The sequence below is a fragment of the Scyliorhinus torazame genome, chromosome 14, assembly GCF_047496885.1.
Source record: "Scyliorhinus torazame isolate Kashiwa2021f chromosome 14, sScyTor2.1, whole genome shotgun sequence".
Classification (NCBI taxonomy): domain Eukaryota; kingdom Metazoa; phylum Chordata; class Chondrichthyes; order Carcharhiniformes; family Scyliorhinidae; genus Scyliorhinus; species Scyliorhinus torazame.
In genome coordinates, this window is record NC_092720.1 from 120,806,772 (window position 1) to 120,827,641 (window position 20,870).

A 20,870-nucleotide genomic window follows, 5' to 3' on the forward strand; every position below is an offset into this window, starting at 1 on the left:
ACCCCGACGGCCGACAGGACACGGTCTCCCTGCGGGACCTGGTGCCCGCCGGCAACACACACACACCCGACACCGATCACCCCCTCCCTGCCACCGGCGCACCCCGCGACCGCCCCCTTCCCGGGGGGAATTGGTCCTCCTCCCGTGCCCGCCCAGGAGTAAAACAGGAACAAACAGCGAAACGCTCCCGGTGACGACAACGCCCGAGCAAGCACCTGCACCACCACCGGGGCTGAGGCGATCGACGAGGAAGACCAGACCGCCCGCTCGACTCGTGGAATCCGCGTGACACCAAGAAAAGCAAGAATGTAGTTGTAACAAAAAAAGTTTTTTTACTCATATTGTAAATAGTTCTCACAAACTTGTACATAGCCCAGTGTAGGGCTAAAGCTGTATTAACAGTCCGAAATTTATTCCAGGGCCAGCCTTGTAAACCCTTACCACCATGCGAACCACCACCCCGCCGGGTTCTTTTTTAACAAGGGGTGAATGTGGTGGTATGTATTAGGAGTAATGTGGTACCTGTGAAGCCGAGAGGCTATTGGCTGTCAGGTCCCGGGTCCTGGTTGGATCTGCCAACTTCTGGCTCCGCCCTGAAGGCAGAGTATAAGAGCCCGAGCTTCTCCCCGCCGCCTTATTCTGTTGCTGAGCTGCTGGGGACAAGCCTCGCTTAATAAAGCCTAGATCGACTTCATCACTTCTCGTTTCGCGTAAGTTATTGTGCGCTACAGTGATGTATCCCAGCCTGTATGATGGGTCAGTGATGTACCACAGCCTGTTCGGTGAGGCAGTGATATATCCGAGCCTGTGCGGTGGGTCAGTGATAAATCCCAGACTGTACGGTGGGTCAGTGATGTATCCCAGCCTGTGCGATGGGTCAATGATGTACCACAGCCTGTTCGGTGAGGCAGTGATGTATCCCAGCCTGTGCGGTGGGTCAGTGATGTATCCCAGCCTGTACGGTGGGTCAGTGATGTACCACAGCCTGTTCGGTGAGGCAGTGATGTATCCCACCCTGTACGGTGGGTCAGTAATGTATCACGGCTTGTGCGGTGGGTCAGTGATGTATCACGGCCTGTGCGGTGGGTCAGTGATGTATCCCAGCCTGTATGGTGGGTAAATGGTGTACACCGGCCTGTACGGTGGGTCAGTGATGTATCCCAGCCTGTATGGTAGGTCAGTGATGTATCCCAGCCTGTACGGTGGGTCAGTGATGTATCCCAGCCTGTGCGGTGGGTCAGTGATGTATCCCAGCCTGTACGGTGGGTCAGTGATGTATCCCAGCCTGTGCGGTAGGTCAGTGATGTATCCCAGCCTGTACGGTGGGTCAGTGATGTACCACAGCCTGTGCGATGGGTCAATGATGTACCACAGCCTGTTCGGTGAGGCAGTGATGTATCCCAGCCTGTGCGGTGGGTCAGTGATGTATCCCAGTCTGTACGGTGGGTCAGTGATGTACCACAGCCTGTTCGGTGAGGCAGTGATGTATCCCACCCTGTACGGTGGGTCAGTAATGTATCACGGCTTGTGCGGTGGGTCAGTGATGTATCACGGCCTGTGCGGTGGATCAGTGATGTATCCCAGCCTGTATGGTGGGTAAATGATGTACACCGGCCTGTACGGTGGGTCAGTGATGTATCCCAGCCTGTATGGTAGGTCAGTGATGTATCCCAGCCTGTACGGTGGGTCAGTGATGTATCCCAGCCTGTGCGGTGGGTCAGTGATGTATCCCAGCCTGTACGGTGGGTCAGTGATGTATCCCAGCCTGTGCGGTAGGTCAGTGATGTATCCCAGCCTGTACGGTGGGTCAGTGATGTATCCCAGCCTGTGCGGTGGGTCAGTGATGTATCCCAGCCTGTGCGCTGGGTCAGTGATGTATCCCGGCCTGTACGGTGGGTCAGTGATGTATCCCAGCCTGTGCGGTGGGTCAGTGATGTATCACGGCCTGTGCGGTGGTCAGTGATGTATCACGGCCTGTGCGGTGGGTTAATGATGTACCTCGGCCTGTGCGGTGGGTCAGTGATGTATCCCGGCCTGTACGGTGGTCAGTGATGTATCACGGCCTGTGCGGTGGGTTAATGATGTACCTCGGCCTGTGCGGTGGGTCAGTGATGTATCCCAGCCTGTGCGGTGGGTCAGTGATGTATCCCAGCCTGTGCAATGGGTCTGTGATGTATCTGAGTCTGTACAGTGGGTCTGTGATGTATCTGAGCCTGTGCGGTGGGTCAGTGATGTATCCCAGCCTGTGCGGTGGGTCAGTGATGTATCCCGGCCTGTACGGTGGTCAGTGATGTATCACGGCCTGTGCGGTGGGTTAATGATGTACCTCGGCCTGTGCGGTGGGTCAGTGATGTATCCCAGCCTGTGCGGTGGGTCAGTGATGTATCCCAGCCCGTGCAATGGGTCTGTGATGTATCTGAGTCTGTACAGTGGGTCTGTGATGTATCTGAGCCTGTGTGGTGGGTCAGTGATGTATCCCAGCCTGTGCGGTGGGTCAGTGATGTATCCCGGCCTGTACGGTGGGTCAGTGATGTATCCCAGCCTGTGCGGTGGGTCAGTGATGTATCCAAGCCTGTGCGGTGGGTCAGTGATGTATCCCAGCCTGTGCGGTGGGTCTGTGATGTATCCCCGCCTGAGCGGTGGGTCAGTGATGTATCACGGCCTGTTCTTTGTTCAGTGATGTATCCCGGCCTGTGCGGTGGGTCAGTGATGTATCCCAGCCTGTGCGGTGGGTCAGTGATGTACCACAGCCTGTGCGATGGGTCAGTGATGTATCCCAGCCTATGCAGTGGGTCAGTGATGTATCCCAGCCTGTGCGGTGCGTCTGTGATGTATCAGTGCCTGTGCGGTTGGTCAGTGATGTATCACGGCCTGTGCGGTGGGTCAGTGATGTACCCCGGCCTTTGCGGTGGGTCAATGATGTATCCTAGCCTGTGCGGTAGGTCAGTCATGTATCCCAGCCTGTGCGGTGGGTCTGTAATGTATCTGAGCCTGTACGGTGGGTCAGTGATGTATCCCATCCTGTGCGGTGGGTCTGTGATGTATCTGCGCCCAACTGGTGTGTCAGTGATGTATCCAAGCCTGTGCGGTGGGTTAGTGATGTATCCCAGCCTGTGCGGTGGGTCAGTGATGTACCACAGCCTGTGCGGTGGGTCAGTGATGTATCCCAGCCTGTACGGTGGGTCAGTGATGTATCCCAGCCTGTACGGTGGGTCAGGAATGTATCCCAGCCTGTGCGGTGGGTCAGTGATGTATCCCAGCCTGTACGGTGGATCAGTGATGTATCCAAGCCTGTGCGGTGGGTCAGTGATGTATCCCAGCCTGTACGGTGGGTCAGTGATGTATCCAAGCCTTTGCGGTGGGTCAGTGATGTATCACGGCCTGTGCAATGGGTCAGTGATGTATCCCAGCCTGTGCGGTGGGTCAGTGATGTGTCACAGCCTGTGCGGTGGGTCAGTGATGTGTCACAGCCTGTGCGGTGCGTCTGTGATGTATCAGTGCCTGTGCGGTTGGTCAGTGATGTGTCACGGCCTGTGCGGTGGGTCAGTGATGTACCCCGGCCTGTGCGGTGGGTCAGTGATGTATCCCAGCCTGTGCGGTGGGTCAGTGATATATCCCAGCCTGTGCGGTGGGTCAGTGATGTGTCTGAGCCTGTGTGGTTGGTCAGTAATGTATCCCGGCCTGTACGGTGGGTCAGTGATTGTGGTGGTATGTATTTGGGGTAATACGGTACACCACGTGTCGACAGGCTATTGGTGGAGGGATGCCAGGTCCTGATAGGATCTGCCAACTACTGGACTCCACCCAGAAATGCCGGTATAAGAACCCAGTTTTTCCCTCCATTTCCCTCAGCAGCTGCATTCTGTAACCACGCTGCTGGGGATAAAGTTCTGCTTAATAAAGCCTCCAATTGACATTGCCTCAACCTGCCTCGCGTCATATTGACGGTGCTACAATTTATTAAGCAGAATTTAAATTGAAGAAACGACGTGGGAACATAGAGCTCCGAATCACCCCGGAGTGCCTGCGCATCGCACCCCAAGCAGCTAACTCGGCCTCTATCTTCAAACACTGGATGGCATGCTTTGAGGGCTACCTCCGAACAGCCCCCGGCACACCGACTGACGAACAAAAGATGCAGGTCCTCTATTCCAGGGTGAGTCCTGACGTCTACTCCCTTATCGAGGACGAGGACGGTTTCACCGGTGCCATCGCCGCGCTGAAGGATATCTGCATCCGGCCCGTCAACCAGGTTTTTGCTCGCTACCAGCTCGCCACACGACGGCAATTTCGGGGGAATCGCTGGACGAGTTTTATAACGCCCTGCAGATCCTGGGTCAAAACTGCAACTGCCCGGCGGTAACAGCGGGTGAACACACAGAGCTCCTGGTCCGCGATGCGTATGTGGCAGGTTTGGCCTCTTCCCAGATCCGCCAGAGGCTTCTGGAGAAAGAATCTCTGGGACTTACAGAAGCTTGGGCCCTGGCGGCATCCCTCGATGTGGCCTCGCGTAACGCCGGCGCCTACGCCCCCTGACCACACTACAACTCCTTGGGCTCCGTGAACACCCACTGCGGTCGACTCTCCGACACCCCCCCCACCCCCGCAAACCTGCGCGGCCAAAACACCAGACCAACCGGGGGAGCCCCGCTGCTATTTTTGCGGCCAGCCGAAACACCCTCGGCAGCGCTGCCCGGCCCGCGCGGCTACCTGCAAAAGCTGCGGGAAGAAGGGCCACTACGCGACGGTGTGCAAGTCCCGCGGGGTCGCCGCTATCTCCAGGGAAGAAACGAGACCACAGACCCAGCCCCCCCAGCGATCCACGTGTGACCAACGGACGCCGCCACTTTGGACCCCGGACGCCACGAGGGAGAGATGGGCGCCGCCATTTTGTCCACCCCCGACCGCGCTCGATCCGTGGACGCCGCCATCTTGGCTGAAGGACCCCGACACAGACGGCCACATACTGCCTGATTACGATGCTCAACTTCAACAACCACGTCTGGCTTCGACGACCCTCGACCAGTCGCGACCCCGGACGCTCCAGACTGCAACCACTACAGTCCTAGTGAATGGCTACGAGACGCTGTGTCTTATCGACTCTGGGAGCACGGAGAGCTTCATTCATCCGGACACGGTAAGGCGCTGTTCCCTCGTAATTCGGCCAAGCACCCAGAAAATTTTCCTGGCGGCGGGATCTCACTCCGTTCAGATCACGGGGTTCTGCATCGCTAACCTAACGGTGCAGGGGAGGGAGTTCCGAAATTACCGGCTGTATGTCCTCCCCCATCTCTGTGCGCCCACACTCCTAGGGTTGGACTTCCAATGCAACCTCCAGAGTTTAACATTTAAATTTGGCGGCCCTATACCCCCACTGACTGTCTGCGGCCTCGCAACCCTCAAGGTTGAACCGCCTTCCTTGTTTGCGAACCTCACCCCGGATTGCAAACCCGTCGCCACAAGGAGCAGACGGTACAGCGCCCAGGACCGAGCATTTATCCGGTCCGAAGGCCAGATAAAGGAAGGCATCATCCAGGCTAGCAACAGTCCCTGGAGAGCCCAGGTGGTAGTTGTTAAGACCGGAGAGAAACAGAGGATGGTCATCGACTATAGTCAGACCATCAACAGGTACACTCAGCTAGATACGTACCCTCTCCCCCGCATATCCGACATGGTCAATCGGATTGCACAGTACAAGGTCTTTTCCACCATGGACCTCACGTCCGCCTACCACCAGCTCCCCATCCGTCCCGGTGACCGCAACTATGCTGCCTTCGAAGCAGACGGGCGGTTATACCACATTTTAAGAGTTCCATTCGGCGTCACGAACGGAGTCTCGGTCTTCCAACGAGAGATGGACCGAATGGTTGACCAGCACGGTTTACGAGCCACGTTCCCGTATCTCGACAACGTCACCATCTGCGGCCACGACCAGCAGGACCACGACGCCAATCTCCAAAAATTCCTCCAGACCGCTCACGCCCTGAACCTCACGTACAACAAAGAAAAATGCGTGTTCCGCACCGATCGTCTAGCCATCCTGGGCTACGTAGTGCGTAATGGAGTGATAGGCCCCGACCCTGAACGAATGCGCCCCCTCATGGAGTTCCCTCTCCCCCACTGTGCCAAAGCCCTGAAACGTTGCCTGGGCTTCTTTTCTTATTACGTACAGTGGGTCCCCCAGTACGCAGACAAGGCCCGTGCACTAATCCAGTCCACTACTTTTCCCCTTACGACAGAGGCATGCCAGGCCTTTAGCCGCATCAAAACGGATATTGCAAAGGCCACGATGTGCGCCAATGAAGAGTCCCTCCCCTTCCAGGTCGAGAGCGACGCATCGGATGTAGCTCTGGCGGCCACCCTCAACCAAGCAGGCAGACCCGTGGCTGCCTTCTCCCGAACCCTCCACGCTTCAGAAATCCGCCACTCCTCAGTGGAAAAGGAGGCACAAGCAATAGTGGAAGCTGTGCGACACTGGAGGCATTACCTGGCCGGCAGGAGATTCACTCTCCTCACTGACCAACGGTCGGTTTCCTTCATGTTAGATAATGCACAGCGGGGCAAGATCAAGAACAACAAGATCTTGCGGTGGAGGATCGAACTCTCCACCTTCAATTATGAGATCCTGTATCGTCCCGGAAAGCTGAACAAGCCATCCGATGCCCTATCTCGCGGCACATGTGCCAATGTACAAGTGGACCGCCTACAAGCCCTCCACGAGGACCTCTGCCACCCGGGGGTCACTCGTTTCTATCACTTCCTTAAGGCCCGCAACCTCCCTTACTCCGTCGAGGACGTCCGAACAGTCACCAGAAACTGCCAGATCTGCGCTGAGTGCAAACCGCACTTTTTCAGGCCAGATAGAGCGCACCTGGTTAAGGCCTCTCGACCCTTTGAACGCCTCAATTTGGATTTCAAAGGCCCCCTCCCCTCCACCGATCGCAATGCGTACTTCCTGAACGTCGTTGACGAATACTCCCGTTTCCCTTTCGCCATCCCCTGCCCCGACATGACCGCGTCCACGGTCATTAAAGCCCTCGGTACCATTTTTACACTGTTCGGTTTCCCCGACTATATCCATAGCGACAGGGGGTCCTCCTTTATGAGTGACGAACTGCGTCAATTCCTGCTCAGCAGGGGCCTAGCCTCGAGCAGGACGACCAGTTACAACCCCCGGGGGAACGGGCAGGTAGAAGGGGAGAATGGAACAGTCTGGAAGGCCGTCCTGCTGGCCCTCCGGCCTAGGAGCCTCCCAATTTCCCACTGGCAGGAAGTCCTCCCGGATGCCCTTCATTCTATCCGGTCCCTGCTGTGCACCACCACAAATCAAACGCCTCACGAGCGCCTCCTCCACTTTCCTAGGAAGTCCTCCTCTGGAACTTCCGACCTGGCTAGCAGCTCCGGGACCCATTCTGCTCCGGAAACATGTGCGGGCGCACAAGTCAGATCCGTTGGTGGAACGGGTGCATCTCTTTCACGCCAACCCGCAATACGCCTATGTGGAGTACACCGATGGCCGACAGGACACGGTCTCCCTGCGAGATCTGGCGCCCGCCGGAGCTACCCACACCCCCCAATGCCAATCACCACCTCCTCACTCCCGCCGGTTCATCCCGCAGCCACCCCCTTCCCGGTGGGTTCGGTTCTCCTCACAGACCCGCCCAGGAGTCAGGACACAGGGGACAGCGCTACACTCCCAGAGTCGACGGGACTCGAGCCAGCGCCATCACCACCACGCCCGAGACGATCGGAAAGGACGACCAGGGCGCCCATCCGGCTCATAGAATCACTTTAACTCTCAATGTTTTCAGTTATTGTGTCTTGTTATAGTTATGGCATCATGCCGACCCTGTTTGGCCCGTTGGCCCAGTTGAAGCGATAATTTTGTGTTTTGTTCAAAGTTACGGCACAGTACCAACTCTGTAAACCCCTACCACCATGCGAACCACCATCCCGCCGGGTTTTTTTTCAACAAGGGGGTGAATGTGGTGGTATGTATTAGGGGTAATACGCTACACCACGTATCAACAGGCTATTGGTGGAGGGATAGAATTATAGAATCACAGAATTTACAATGCAGAAGGAGGCCATTCGGCCCATCGAGTCTGCATCGGCCCTTGGAAAGAGCATCCTACTTAAGCCCACATCGCCACCCTATCCCTGTAACCCAGTAACTCCACCTAACCTTTTTGGACACCAAAGGCAATTTAACATGGCCAATCCACCTAACCTGTACATCTTTGGACTATGGGAGGAAACCGGAGCACCCGGAGGAAACCCATGCAGACACGGGGAGAACGTGCAAACTCCGCACAGACCATGACCCAAGCCGGGAATCAAACCTGGGACACTGGAGCTGTGAAGAAACTGTGCTAAGTACTGTGCTGCCCTGGAAGGGATGGCAACGTAAATTTATTAGAATGATGCTTGGGCTTCAAAGGGAAATTTAACCAACTAACAATGCATTATTTTTTTAAAAAATAGGATCTGCCACCTACTGGACTCCACCCAGAAATGCCGGTATAAGAACCCAGTTTTTCCCTCCATTTCCCTCAGCAGCTGCATTCTGTAACCACGCTGCTGGGGATAAAGTTCTGCTTAATAAAGCCTTCAATTGACATTGCCTCAACATGCCTCGCGTCATATTGACGGTGCTACAAGAAGTAAATGCCATGGGCAGTTATAGTCCAACACAATGGATACCTGGATAAGGAGAGGATCCAGGGGTGGGTGAAGAACATTCGAGAATGTAGTTAGGATGGTCATCCCATCAGAATGTATTAAGACGTTGGGGCAGAACTGGCAAAAAGGTGTGCAGGGTTCAACAAGGCCACGACAGCTCTTTACAGGGGCAAGGTGCGTTTTGGAGTGGTGTACCTGGCTCGCCTTCAGATCATGTTCAAAGATCGAGACTGGTATTTCGACACATCGGAGGAGGAAAATGACTTTGTAAAGAAGCATGGACTGGGAGAGATTTGAATGATGTGTTTTGCTATTTCTTTGCCTTTTTTTCTGGATTGGTGGTTCTTTTCTTTTTTCTTTTGCTGTATTGGTGGAAACGTTTGAGGGGAGGGGTTAGGTGTGGATATATTGTTTTCCTTTCCTAAAATGTTTGATACTAAAGATGGGTTCAGGTAGGGGTCCGTTTGCTTATCCATTGTGTGTACAACTTTGATGTTTCCCCAGTTTGTTGTCACCCTGCTAGCTGCTATGCTAGTTAATGGGAGCGAGGTGTGGCAGAGAACTATGGCTTGGTGGACCTGGAGCTGGGACTCTCGTGGACTTCCTTGCAGGTGGGATATGGCAGATCTTAGGAGTGGGGGGGCAGAGACGCCCAATCAGGTTGGCTACATGGAACATGAGGGGATTAAATTGGCCACTAAAAAGGTCCCGGGTGTTTGCCCATCTAAAGAGTTTGAAGGCGGGTATTGTTTTCTTGCAGGAGTCACACCTTAGGGTTGGAGACCAGACAAGACTGTGGATTGGGGAGGTGGGGCAAGGCCACTCGAACTTGGATGCGAGGACGAGGGGCTGCAGTGCTGAACAATAGGAGAATTACCATTGTGGTGGCTAATATTCTGGTGGACTCAGGGGGGGAGATATGTGATAGTGAGTGGGGAGTTGGCAGCTGCTCCAGTGGTTTTAGTGAATGTATATGCGGCAAATTGGGATGACATGGTGGCCATCCCCAAGCTTGACTCGCATCAGTTGATTTGGGAGGGGGTTCTTTAATTGTTGATGGACCCGAGGCCAGACAGGTCAAGCCCCAAATTCTTTAGAACATTGGGGGAGACAAAGGTACTGCTAGTATTCATGGAACAGAAATAGGGGTGGGGGTGGATGGTGATCTATTCCCGTATTGACCTCTTTGTAGTGGGGAAGTCGTTGCTCGATGATTGTAATATCAGATCATGCCCCGCACTATGTGAATATGTGGTTGGAGATGGGCTGCGCTCAACAACCCCTCCCGCCCTGTGGATAGCTTCTGCTATTTGAAATGATGTGGGTTTTAATAAGAATGAGGAGCTGTAGCCTTCAATATTCTGGGAAGCAGTAAAGGCGGTCATCAGGGGAGCCATCATTTTGTTTAAAGTTCATAGAGATAGGTCTGGATAAGAGCGGAGAGGCAGTGGTTGGTGGATTCCATCCTTGAGGTGGATTGGATTTGTTTATTGTCACATGTACCAAGGTACAGTGAAAAGTATTTTTCTGCAAGCAGCTCAAGCAGGTCATTAAGTACATGAAACGAAAAGCAAATACATTATAGGGCAACACAAGGTACACAATGTAAATTCATTGACACCGGCATCGGGTGAAACAGACAGGACCATCAATACTCTGCTGCACCAATGGCAGAGCTGTTAGCTAAGGGGAAGAAGCTTGAGATAGAGTTTGAGTTGATGTCGACGGGGAAGGTGGTGAACCAGCTTCAACATGCAAGAGGGACGTTTTACAAGTACGGGGAGAAGACCAGACGTTTATTGGCTCACCAGCTGAGGCAGCAGGTGGCATCTCGGACGATAGCACAAGTTAAGGACACGGGGGGGGGGGGGGGGGGGGGTCTGCTGCAAAGAAGATCAATTAGGTATTTGAGACCATTTATTGGGGGCTAGACAAGTCAGGAGGAGGACTCAACTATGGTACAGTTTCTAGATGGATCGGTCTTCCCAGTGGTGGGAAGGGAAAGAGGGATGGGAACTGGAGGCGCCCATATGTTCACTGCAGCCGAGGAAGATGCCAGGCCCGGATAGGTTGACTGTATTGGGTCACATATTTTGGACATGTTTAATGATTCTCTGTCCCAGAAGGTGCTGCCAGCCACATGGCACAGGTTTTGGTGTCTTTGATCTTGAAAAAGGATGAAGATCCTATCGGGTATGGGTCGTACAGACCCATCTCTCTGTTGAATGCCGATGCAAAGATGTTGGATAAGGTGTTGGCAATCCATTAGGAGTGGTGCCTGCCAGGAGTAATTTCAGAGGCTCAAACAGGTTTTGTTAAGGGCCGGATGTTGTCAGGCAAATTAGGAAACTTCTGAATGTGGCTTTGGGCCTAAATTTGTTTAGGCTTTTGTACAGGACCTTCACTTTGAGAGTTTGTACCAATGCATTGAGTTTGGGGTACTTTCAGTTATATAGGGGTGCAAGATAGGGGTGTCCACTTTCCCGTTACTGTTTGCTTTGACGATTGAGCCGTTGGCCATCGCATTTTGCTCGTCGGCAGAGTGAAAGGGAGCATGGTTGTCCCTGTATGTGGATGATTTATCGCTGCATATCATGGACCCTCTCTCTCTATTGTGCGGAAGATAATGGAGGTGCTTAATGTCATGATATTCAGGTAAACATCATAGCACAAACATACATACATACTGATGGACAGATCAACGGACCAATCAACACACCCAACACCACAGCCAATCACAGGCAAGAGCATACACAGTACAAAACAGGGAACACGACACTTCCTGAGCATTCCAGCAGGAGACAGCTCAGGGCACAGAGCTCATAGGAAGCCACTCAGACATCCACCATGTGCTGAGTGCCACTACAAGATAGTATTAGGAATAGGTCCACAGATTCTAGGGTTATGATCGAACCTCAGTAACCAGTTTACCACTGTAAATAGATGATAGTAATAAAACTGAGTTGTACCATTCGCAACCGTGTTGGTTCGTCTGTCTAGCAGAGTACCCAACACATCATAGTAACCGGAGTAACTGTGGGACCTACCTTCGGATCCTCCGGAATCTGCCATCCTGCGCCATGGACACCGTCAGCACACCGCAGCCGCTACAAGTCGCTGGAAACCTCGGCGTTAATTGGAAGCTGTTCAAACAGCGCTGCCAGCTCTTCCTGGAAGCCAACGAAAAGGAGAGCGCTTCGGACACCAGAAAGATCGTCATCCTCCTCTCCACGGCAGGTCAACACGCCATCCATGTCTACAACTCCCTGGTGTTCGCGGAAGGTGAGGACAAGACCAAGTACAAGACGGTCCTTCTCAAACTCGACCAACACTTCAACGTCGAGGTCAACGAGAGTTTCGAGAGGTATCTCTTCCAGCAGTGCCTGCAGGGTAAGGATGAGCCCTTTCAATCCTTCCTTACGCATCTCCGTATCCTCGCGCAGTCCTGCGGTTACGACACCACCTCCGATTCCATGATTCGGGCCCAGATCATTTTTGGGGTCACCTCGGGCACCCTACGCCAGCAGCTCTTAAAAATAAAAGGCCTCACCCTAACCTCCGCAATCGAAGCCTGTGTCCTGCATGAAAACGCGACTAGCCGCTACTCCCAATTTCAGGCGGTCAAATCGGCGCGGCAGGGGTCCGACAAGGCCGAATGAGTCCAGGCGATCGAGTTCCTCCTGGCCCGGACGAGGGCGGCCATTTTGCGCGCTTTTCGAGGCCTCCCATGTTTGTGCGTGCCAAAAGCGACGTCGACACAGAGGGACGTGGTGCGCAGGCGCGCTCGATGCAAGACCGAACTGCACATGCGCGGTGGCGCAACGAACGCCAAGACGTCACGGCGTGCGGCAACTGCGGAGCCGCACATTTAAAGCGGCAATATCCCGCAAGAAACCGAAAATGCCTCTGCTGTGGCAAGGTGGGCCACTACGCTGCCTGCTGTCGAGCAGCTCAACCTGCCAATGTTCCCCAATTCCGACAACCTCGCAGGGACATGCGGACCATTCAGCCTCCTTACTACGAGTCGTGCCCAGACGATATCCAGACCAGTGACACAGACGACTGGGACGCCTTCCGTGTTGTGGTCATTGATGGGAACCGGATGTCTCCTGCCAGGACCCACCAGCCGTTGCAAGTGAACACTGTCAATCCGGGTGATGAATGGTGTGCCACCCTAACGGTCAACCCAAATTCGTCGCCCACCTACTAGACTGGATTTATGAGCCTGTTTGTACATTGAACTCATAATACCACTGTGTTAATATGTTTCTGTTCTTCCTTGTCGTTACAGGAGTTTGTTTTGTCGTTCAACACTTCCCCGTTCTTTGTTTATGGTACAACCTCGTTGTTATGTCGCACCCGACATCGCCCCTTGTATGTAGTTTAGCCCCATGTACATGCTGTAAATATTGCATGCACACACACATTTAGCTGCACTCAGTACACATCTCTATTTATAATCACATAGGCACATGTTCTTGTAAAAAAGGGGGTATGTCATGATATTCAGGTAAACATCATAGCACAAACATACATACATACTGATGGACAGATCAACGGACCAATCAACACACGCAACACCACAGCCAATCACAGGCAAGAGCATACACAGTACAAAACAGGGAACACGACACTTCCTGACCATTCCAGCAGGAGACAGCTCAGGGCACAGAAGAGCTCATAGCAAGCCACTCAGACATCCACCATGTGCTGAGTGCCACTACAAGATAGTATTAGGAATAGGTCCACAGATTTTAGGGTTATGATCGAACCTCAGTAACCAGTTTACCACTGTAAATAGATGATAGTAATAAAACTGAGTTGTACCATTCGCAACCGTGTTGGTTCGTCTGTGTAGCAGAGTACCCAACACATCACCTAGAAAGTTGGTTCCTTCTCAGGATTTAGATTGAACGTGGACAAGAATGACGTTTTTCTGGTGAATCCTCTGGGGAAAGGAGCTGATCTGGAGAGGATCTGTTTTGGCTGGCCAGGGCTAGTTTTAGGTACTTGGGAGCACAGGTGGCTCATGACTGGCCCTCGTTACATAAGTTGATCCTGACCAGTCTGGAAGAGGGGGTGGGGGGTGAAGGCAGACTTGAAGAGATGGGATATCCTTGGAGGGAAGGGTTCAGACGGTTAAGATGAACATTCTTCCAAGGTTATTGTTTGCGTTTCGGTGTCTCCAACTTTCTTCCTAAATCTTCTTTTTAGTAGGGTCAACAAGTTGATTTAGATTTTTGTTTGGGAAGGTAAGATCCTCCGGGTTCGAAGGGCTTTCTAGTGGAGGGATAGGCAGTGGGAGGGTTGCCATTACCTAATTTGATATATTATTACAGGGTTGAAAACGATGAGAATGTGCAGGGTGGGTTAAGGATCTGGGGTCAGTTTGGGAGCAGATGGAGGAGGCTTCTTGTATGAGTTTGAGGGCACTTGTTACTGCTCCTCTTCTGCTCTCTCTGACCAGGTTCCCTTTGAATCCAGTGGCAATAGCCTCTCTGAGAGTATGGAACCAACCAGACAGCACTTTAAATTAGGGCCTATGCTACTGGCGCCAACCTGTGGGAACCATAGGTTTATACCAGCTGGGATGGATTCATCGTATAAGATCTGGGCGAATGAGGGGGCTAAGAGGTTGAGAGACTTGTTTGTGGAGCTATGTTTGCTGGACTGGAGAAGTTGGTGGAGAAGGAACCAAACTTTCTAATAGCCACCGAGAAGTTAACATGTAAAGCATTACAACAAAAAATGGTGATTTCCATCCCTTCTGGGTCACCCAGGTCTGCAAATCTGTGTACTTTCTTCTAAATTACTTTCTTTAATGTTTTATTTGCTTCAGTATGTTTCAGTGCTCAATTCTTTTGAACAAATGGCTCATGATGATATCACAGAAATCACAGAATCCCTTGCAGCACGGGCGGCACGGTAGCACAGTGGTTAGCACTGGAGCTTCAGAGCGTCTGGGTCCCAGGTTTGATTCCCCGCTGGGTCACTGGCTGTGTGGAGTCTGCACTTTCTCCCCGTGTCTGCGTGGGTTTCCTCCGGTTTCCTCCCACAGTCCAAAGACGTGCAGGTTAGGTGGATTGGACATGCTAAAATTGCCCTTAGTGTCCAAAAAGGTTAGGAGGGGTTATTGGGTTACGGGGTTAGGGTGGAAGTGAGGGCTTAAAGTGGGTCGGTGCAGACTCGATGGGCCGAATGGCCTCCTTCTGCACTGTATGTTCTATAAATCTTAGAATCCAGTGCAGGAGGAGGCCATTCGGCACGCAGCATCTACATAGATTCTCTGAAGGAGCACCCTACCCAGGTCCCCACTTATCCCCTGCAACTCCATCTAACCCACATATCCCCCAGTACACTCAGGGGATATTTAGCATTGCCAATGAGACATTGATAGGATGCAGAGCTGGGCCGAAAAATGGCAGATGGAGTTTAACCCTGATAAGTGCGAGGTGATTCATTTTGGTAGGAAAAATTTGAATGCAGATTACAGGGTCAACGGCAGGGTTCTGAGGAATGTGGAGGAACAGAGAGATCTTGGGGTTCATGTCCACAGATCTCTGAAGGTTGCCACTCAAGTGGATAGAGCCGTGAAGAAGGCCTATAGTGTGTTAGCGTTTATTAACAGGGGGCTTGAGTTTAAGAGCCGTGGGGTTATGCTGCAACTGTACATGATCCTGGTGAGACCACAATTGGAGTATTGTGTGCAGTTCTGGTCACCTCACTATAGGAAGGATGTGGAAGCATTGGAAAGGGTGCAAAGGAGATTTACCAGGATGCTGCCTGGTTTGGAGGGTAGGTCTTATGAGGAAAGATTGAGGGAGCTAGGGCTTTTCTCTTTGGAGCGGAGGATGAGGGGCAACTTAATAGAGGTTTATAAGATGATGAGGGGGATAGATAGAGTGGACGTTCAGAGACTATTTCCTCGGATGGATGTAGCTGTTACAAGGGGGCATAAGTGTAAGGTTCAGGGTGGGAGATATAGGAGGGATGTCTGAGGTAGGCTCTTTACTCAGAGAGTGGTTAGGGTGTGGAATGGACTGCCTGCTGTGATAGTGGAATCGAACACTTTAGGAACTTTCAAGCGGTTATTGGATAGACACATGGAGCACACCACAATGACAGGGAGTGGGATAGCTTGATCTTGGTTTGGGACAAAGCGCGGCACAACATCGAGGGCCGAAGGGCCTATTCTTTGCTGTACTGTTCTATGTTCTATGTTAATACACCTAACCTATACATCTTTGGAGTGTGGGAGGAAACCGGAGCACCCGGAGGAAATCCACGCAGACATGGGGAGAGCACGCAAACTCCACACCGGCAGTCACCCAAGGCCAGAATTGAACTTGGGTCCCTGGCGCTGTAAGGCAGCAGTGCTAACCACTGCTCCACCCCTAATTCAGCATAGCACACAACTGGTCTAGTTTGTATGCAAAACCCGTTTAATTGCCTAATTGAGCATCTCGATTGATCTACTCCCTTGGTTGTAAAGTCTGTGAGGATCTGGCTTAATTTATTGGGATCCTATTAACATTCTCGAGGTAAGATGTTGAGTCAGGGTTGTTCCCATTGTAGTCTGCTTAATATCCAACCCTATGAACTGTAAAGCTCCAGAAGCCCAACTTCCACTTTTGAATTCCTTTTGTTTTATCAATCACAAATTTCTCAAATGTCGCAGACCCTCCCCACCCCCCCACAAGAAATCACCTCGGAACATTAAGAAAAAAACTGTTGGCTTTCCTTCATCGTATCAATGAAACCAGCTTTCAGTGCTTAAAAATACCAGACCCTGGTTTAGCCCGGAGACACACTTATTCAACCTCTATAATCTCCCCTCTGCATCTCCAGCTTCTTTTGGAGGTTTTAAAAATACTTCTCTTTGAAATGTTGCTTTGATGTCAATGGATTTACATTCCCATGAGTATGGTGCGAAAAATGCTCGTTAAAATCCTCAAACCTACTTTTTCTGCTGTTGAGGAGTCAACTCAATCTTCCTGGTTGCCCAAATCCCCAAGCTACAAGCCTGGTCTTCGCTTTATACAAACCGTTTGTGAAGCACTTTCTCTGTACAATATTCATCTCTGGGACAATGCTAGCTGCCCTTTGTCTGGCACCTGCATGTAAATGCCAAACTCTCTCCAACTGTTAAGTTCTTTTTGTTTTGTCTTCACCAATCTTACGATCTAACTTGTTAGTGGCTGCTAGAGCTGCTCAATCGTAGGGACTCCTACTTCTGTCATTCCTTGCCTCTTCTTTGTCCTTTCTCTTGTTAAACCATGACCCCTACTAGATCTCCCGTCCCTATCTGGACTATAATACTTAACCTTTCCAGCCTGCGACTCGACTTCCTCCACAAGTTCTTGATCTTTTTCTTGGGCTGTGATCACCATTAGGCACAGTGCCTGAACTCACATTATGTTTCCTGACTTTCCACATTTTTACTTCCTCCTGTCAATGTATAGATCTGGTAGTCTTCCCCTTGTCTTTTACAGATCTACCAATCACTTTAACACGCTCCATGTTTGACTTCATTTGAGCCTTTTTCATTGAAGGCTTACTTAACAGTAAAGGTATATCACTTGATACCATATCAGTACTGCTATTTTACACGGAATTAATATTCATTTTAGTGATTTCAGCATGTTTCCATCACCAAACCTGAAATGAGTGTCTTAATCTTTGACTTTACTTCAGTCTTCCTTGCATAAAGAATCCACATAACATTCTAGTTGGTCCACTCTACATACTGTGGCTGACACCTACTATCTTGGACTGCGCAATTGAACAGATCTGCAGCTAGGATACCATTACCGGTCCGAAGCATCTGGTGACCAATATGTTTCTTTCGGATTTGTCAGTATCGTCCTCCTTGCCTTCCATACTTTCCATGCCATGTGTTATATCATAAATCCTGTTTTTTATTTTTTGGAAATAAAAAATGAAATGAAATTAAAATCGCTTATTGTCACAAGTAGGCTTCAAATGAAGTTACTGTGAAAAGCCCCTAGTCACCACATTTCCGGCGCCTGTTCAGGGGGGCTGTTACGGGAATTGAACCATGCTGCTGGCCTGCCTCGGTCTGCTTTCAAAGCCAGCAATTTAGCCCTGTGCTAAACAGCCCCTCAATTCAACACAATAATACTCAGAGTCACATTTGAAGCATTTGTTGACCACCCCTTTGTTATTCCTCCTTCCATAATTACCCAAGTCCTGCCGCCTGTTAAAGCTCCCTAAAGGGTCTCTGTCCTCATACTTCTGTTCATAATTGTTCTTTTGTGCAAATGTTTGGACCCTATATTCAAATGGTCTTGAAATGCTGCTAGCATTCTATCCTCCATCTTTGGTTTCACTGTTGAAGAACCCACTTGCTGTCAGAAATGAATACTTTCCAAAAAGATTGCTAAGGCTTTGGACATTTGATCCTAAAATGTATCTCCCTCCTTGAATCTAACTCCAGGTAAAACCAAAAGCCTGTCCACATTTGATATCATAGCACATCCAAAAGTTTAAAGGAATTTTCAGGTGGAATTGCTGCAATCTCGCATATAGTCAGTTAAACTCCAGGATGCATTCTTCTATGGGAGAATCATCCTTTTTAAAAAAAATTATCAAAGTCTGACTAAGCTTCATAATCATTCAGTAAGTCATCTTTTATATAAATGTTTTCTTTCAATCACAAGAGAATGTCCAAACCATCTTTTTTGTCCAGTTCATGAGTGTTTAGTTCTGAGAATGCTGTGCAGCAGTGGAGTCTGCACATTCTCCCCATGCCTGCATGGGTTTCTTCCGGGTGCTCCGGTTTACTCCCATAGTCCAAAGATGTGCAGGTTAGGTGGATTGGCCATGCTATAATTGCCCCTTAGGGTCCAGGGATGTGAAGGTTAGGTGGGGTTAAGGGGATAAGGCAGGGGAGTGTGCCTAGGTAGGGTGTGTCATGATATTCAAACGTACATCATAACACATACATAATGATAGACAGACCAACGGACATATAGCACACATAACACGACAGCCAATCACAGACAAGAGCAGACACAGTATAAAACAAGAAACACAACACTTCCTAGGCAGTCCATCTGGAGACGGCACAGGGCCAGGACCTCATAGCAAGACACTCACACAGTCACAACATGCTGAGTACCAAGTCTGATGTATAAATAGTTTAATGGAATAAAACTGCGTTGTACCAATCGCAACCGTGTTGGTTTGTCTTTACCTCAGAGCACCCAACACTTCAGGGTGTTCTTTCAGAAGGTCGGTGCAGACTCGATGAGCTGAATGACCTCCTTTTGCACTGAAGGGATTCTATGATTTTGTGATTCTATGATCTGTTCACTTTATTATCTGAAGCTACTAGGTATTTAACAACCATCAAAAGAATCTTTTAGATACCAATGCTGGAGAAGACATATTTAAGGGAATTGACTAAACAACACTGAAATTAGGAAAAATTTCATTATGCAGCGAGTGTTTAGGATGTAGAATCCACTGCCTGAGAGTATGGTAAAGGCAGATCTAATTGGGGCTTTCAAGCAGGAATTGGATATGCACCTGAAGAGAAAACATTTTCAGGCGACAGGAAATAGGTGGAGGTGTAGCCGTAGCGGAGTTGCTGTTACAGAGTGCTGGCATGGACACAAGAGGCTTAGTGGCTTTCTCGGTGCTGTAAGGATTCAATGATTCCATGAACTTTAAATTGCCTCACAATTCTGCAACATCATACTTCTACAACACTCTCCAGCCATTTAAATTTGGGCCTTCCTTTGCCACTATTAGAGGCAGAACTTTCTGTTGCCTTAGCATTACTCTCCAGAACTTCCTCAACCCTTCCCCCTCTTTACTTCATCATCCTTCATAAACATTGTAGTAGTCACCACTGTTGTATATATCACATACGAGATGTAATACGGTAAGGCTCCTGTACTACAGGTACGGGGGTAGATTCCTGCCTGCTGGCTCCGCCCAGTAGGCAGAGTATAAATGTGTGTGCTCACCGAGCTGCAGCCATTTCGGCAGCAGCTGCAGGAGGCTACACATCTCTGCTTAATGAAGCCTCGATTACTCTCTACTCTCGTCTCGTAATTGATAGTATACTGTATACGGTCTCACGACCCTTAAGGTTGACCCGCCTTCTCTGTTTGCAAACCTCACCCCAGATTGCAAACCTGTCGCCACCAGGAGCAGATGGTACAGTGCCCAGGACAGGACCTTCATCAGGTCCAAGGCCAGCAACAGCCCCTGGAGAGCCCAAGTGGTAGTTGTGAAAACTGGGGAGAAAAACAGGATGGTCGTTGACTACAGTCAGACCATCAATAGGTACACGCAGCTCGATGCGTACCCTCTCCCACGCATATCTGATATGGTCAATCAATTTGCACTGTACTGGGTCTTCTCGATAGTGGACCTGAAGTCTACCTACCACTCGCTCCCCATTCGCATGGAACGGCGAAGGGGAATCTGGAGTATTCGTCTACCACGTTAAGGAAGTAAGTGTTTCGGTCGGTGGAGAAGAGGGGCCCTTTGAAATCCCCTTTGAACGCCTCAGCGTGGATTTCAAAGGGCCCCTCTTCTCCACCGACCGAAACACGTACTTCCTTAACGTGGTCGACGAATACTCCAGATTCCCCTTCGCCGTTCCATGCCCCGATATGACGTCTGCCACCGTCATCAAAGCACTCAACACCACCTTCGCCCTGTTCGGTTTCCCCGTCTACATCCACAGCGACCGGGGATCCTCCTTTATGAGTGATGAGCTACTTCAGTGCCTGCTCAGCAAGGGCATCGCCTCGAGCAGGACGACCAGCTACAACCCCCGGGAAAATGGGCAGGTGGAGCGGGAGAATGGGATGGTCTGGAAGGCCGTCCAGCTGGCCCAAGGTCCAAAATTCTCCCGGTCTCCCGCTGGCAGGAGGTCCTCCCCGATGCCCTTCACTCCATCCGATCGCTACTTTGCACGGCTACTAATGCAACCCCCCATGAATGTCTCCTTGCCTTCCCCAGGAAGTCCACCTCCGGGGTTTCACTCCCAACGTGGCTCCAGGACCCTTTCCCCTCTGCAAGCACGTGCAGCTCCACAAGGTGGACCCGTTGGTCGAGAGGGTACAGCTACTCCATGCAAACCCGCAGTACGCCCACGTGGCATACCCTGACGGCCGCCAAGACTCAGTCTCCCTCAGGGACCTGGCCCG

General features: G+C 51.0%; 1 protein-coding gene across 10 annotated transcripts in view; it reads left to right on the plus strand.

Moving 5' to 3' along the window:
• Positions 1–20,870, plus strand: part of LOC140389980 (vitamin K-dependent protein C-like) — a 101,186-nt gene that overhangs the window by 24,039 nt on the left and 56,277 nt on the right. For 2 of the 10 annotated variants that reach the window (XM_072474717.1, XM_072474718.1), the window contains exon 1: positions 9,232–9,293. The exons of 7 other annotated variants lie outside the window; for them this stretch is intronic. In XM_072474717.1, coding sequence (XP_072330818.1) covers positions 9,247–9,293 — 47 coding nt within the window. In that variant the 5' untranslated portion in view covers positions 9,232–9,246. Of the gene's footprint in view, positions 1–2,327; positions 2,340–9,231; positions 9,294–20,870 lie in introns of those variants that run through there. One more of the 10 variants, XM_072474726.1, reaches the window with a different exon arrangement.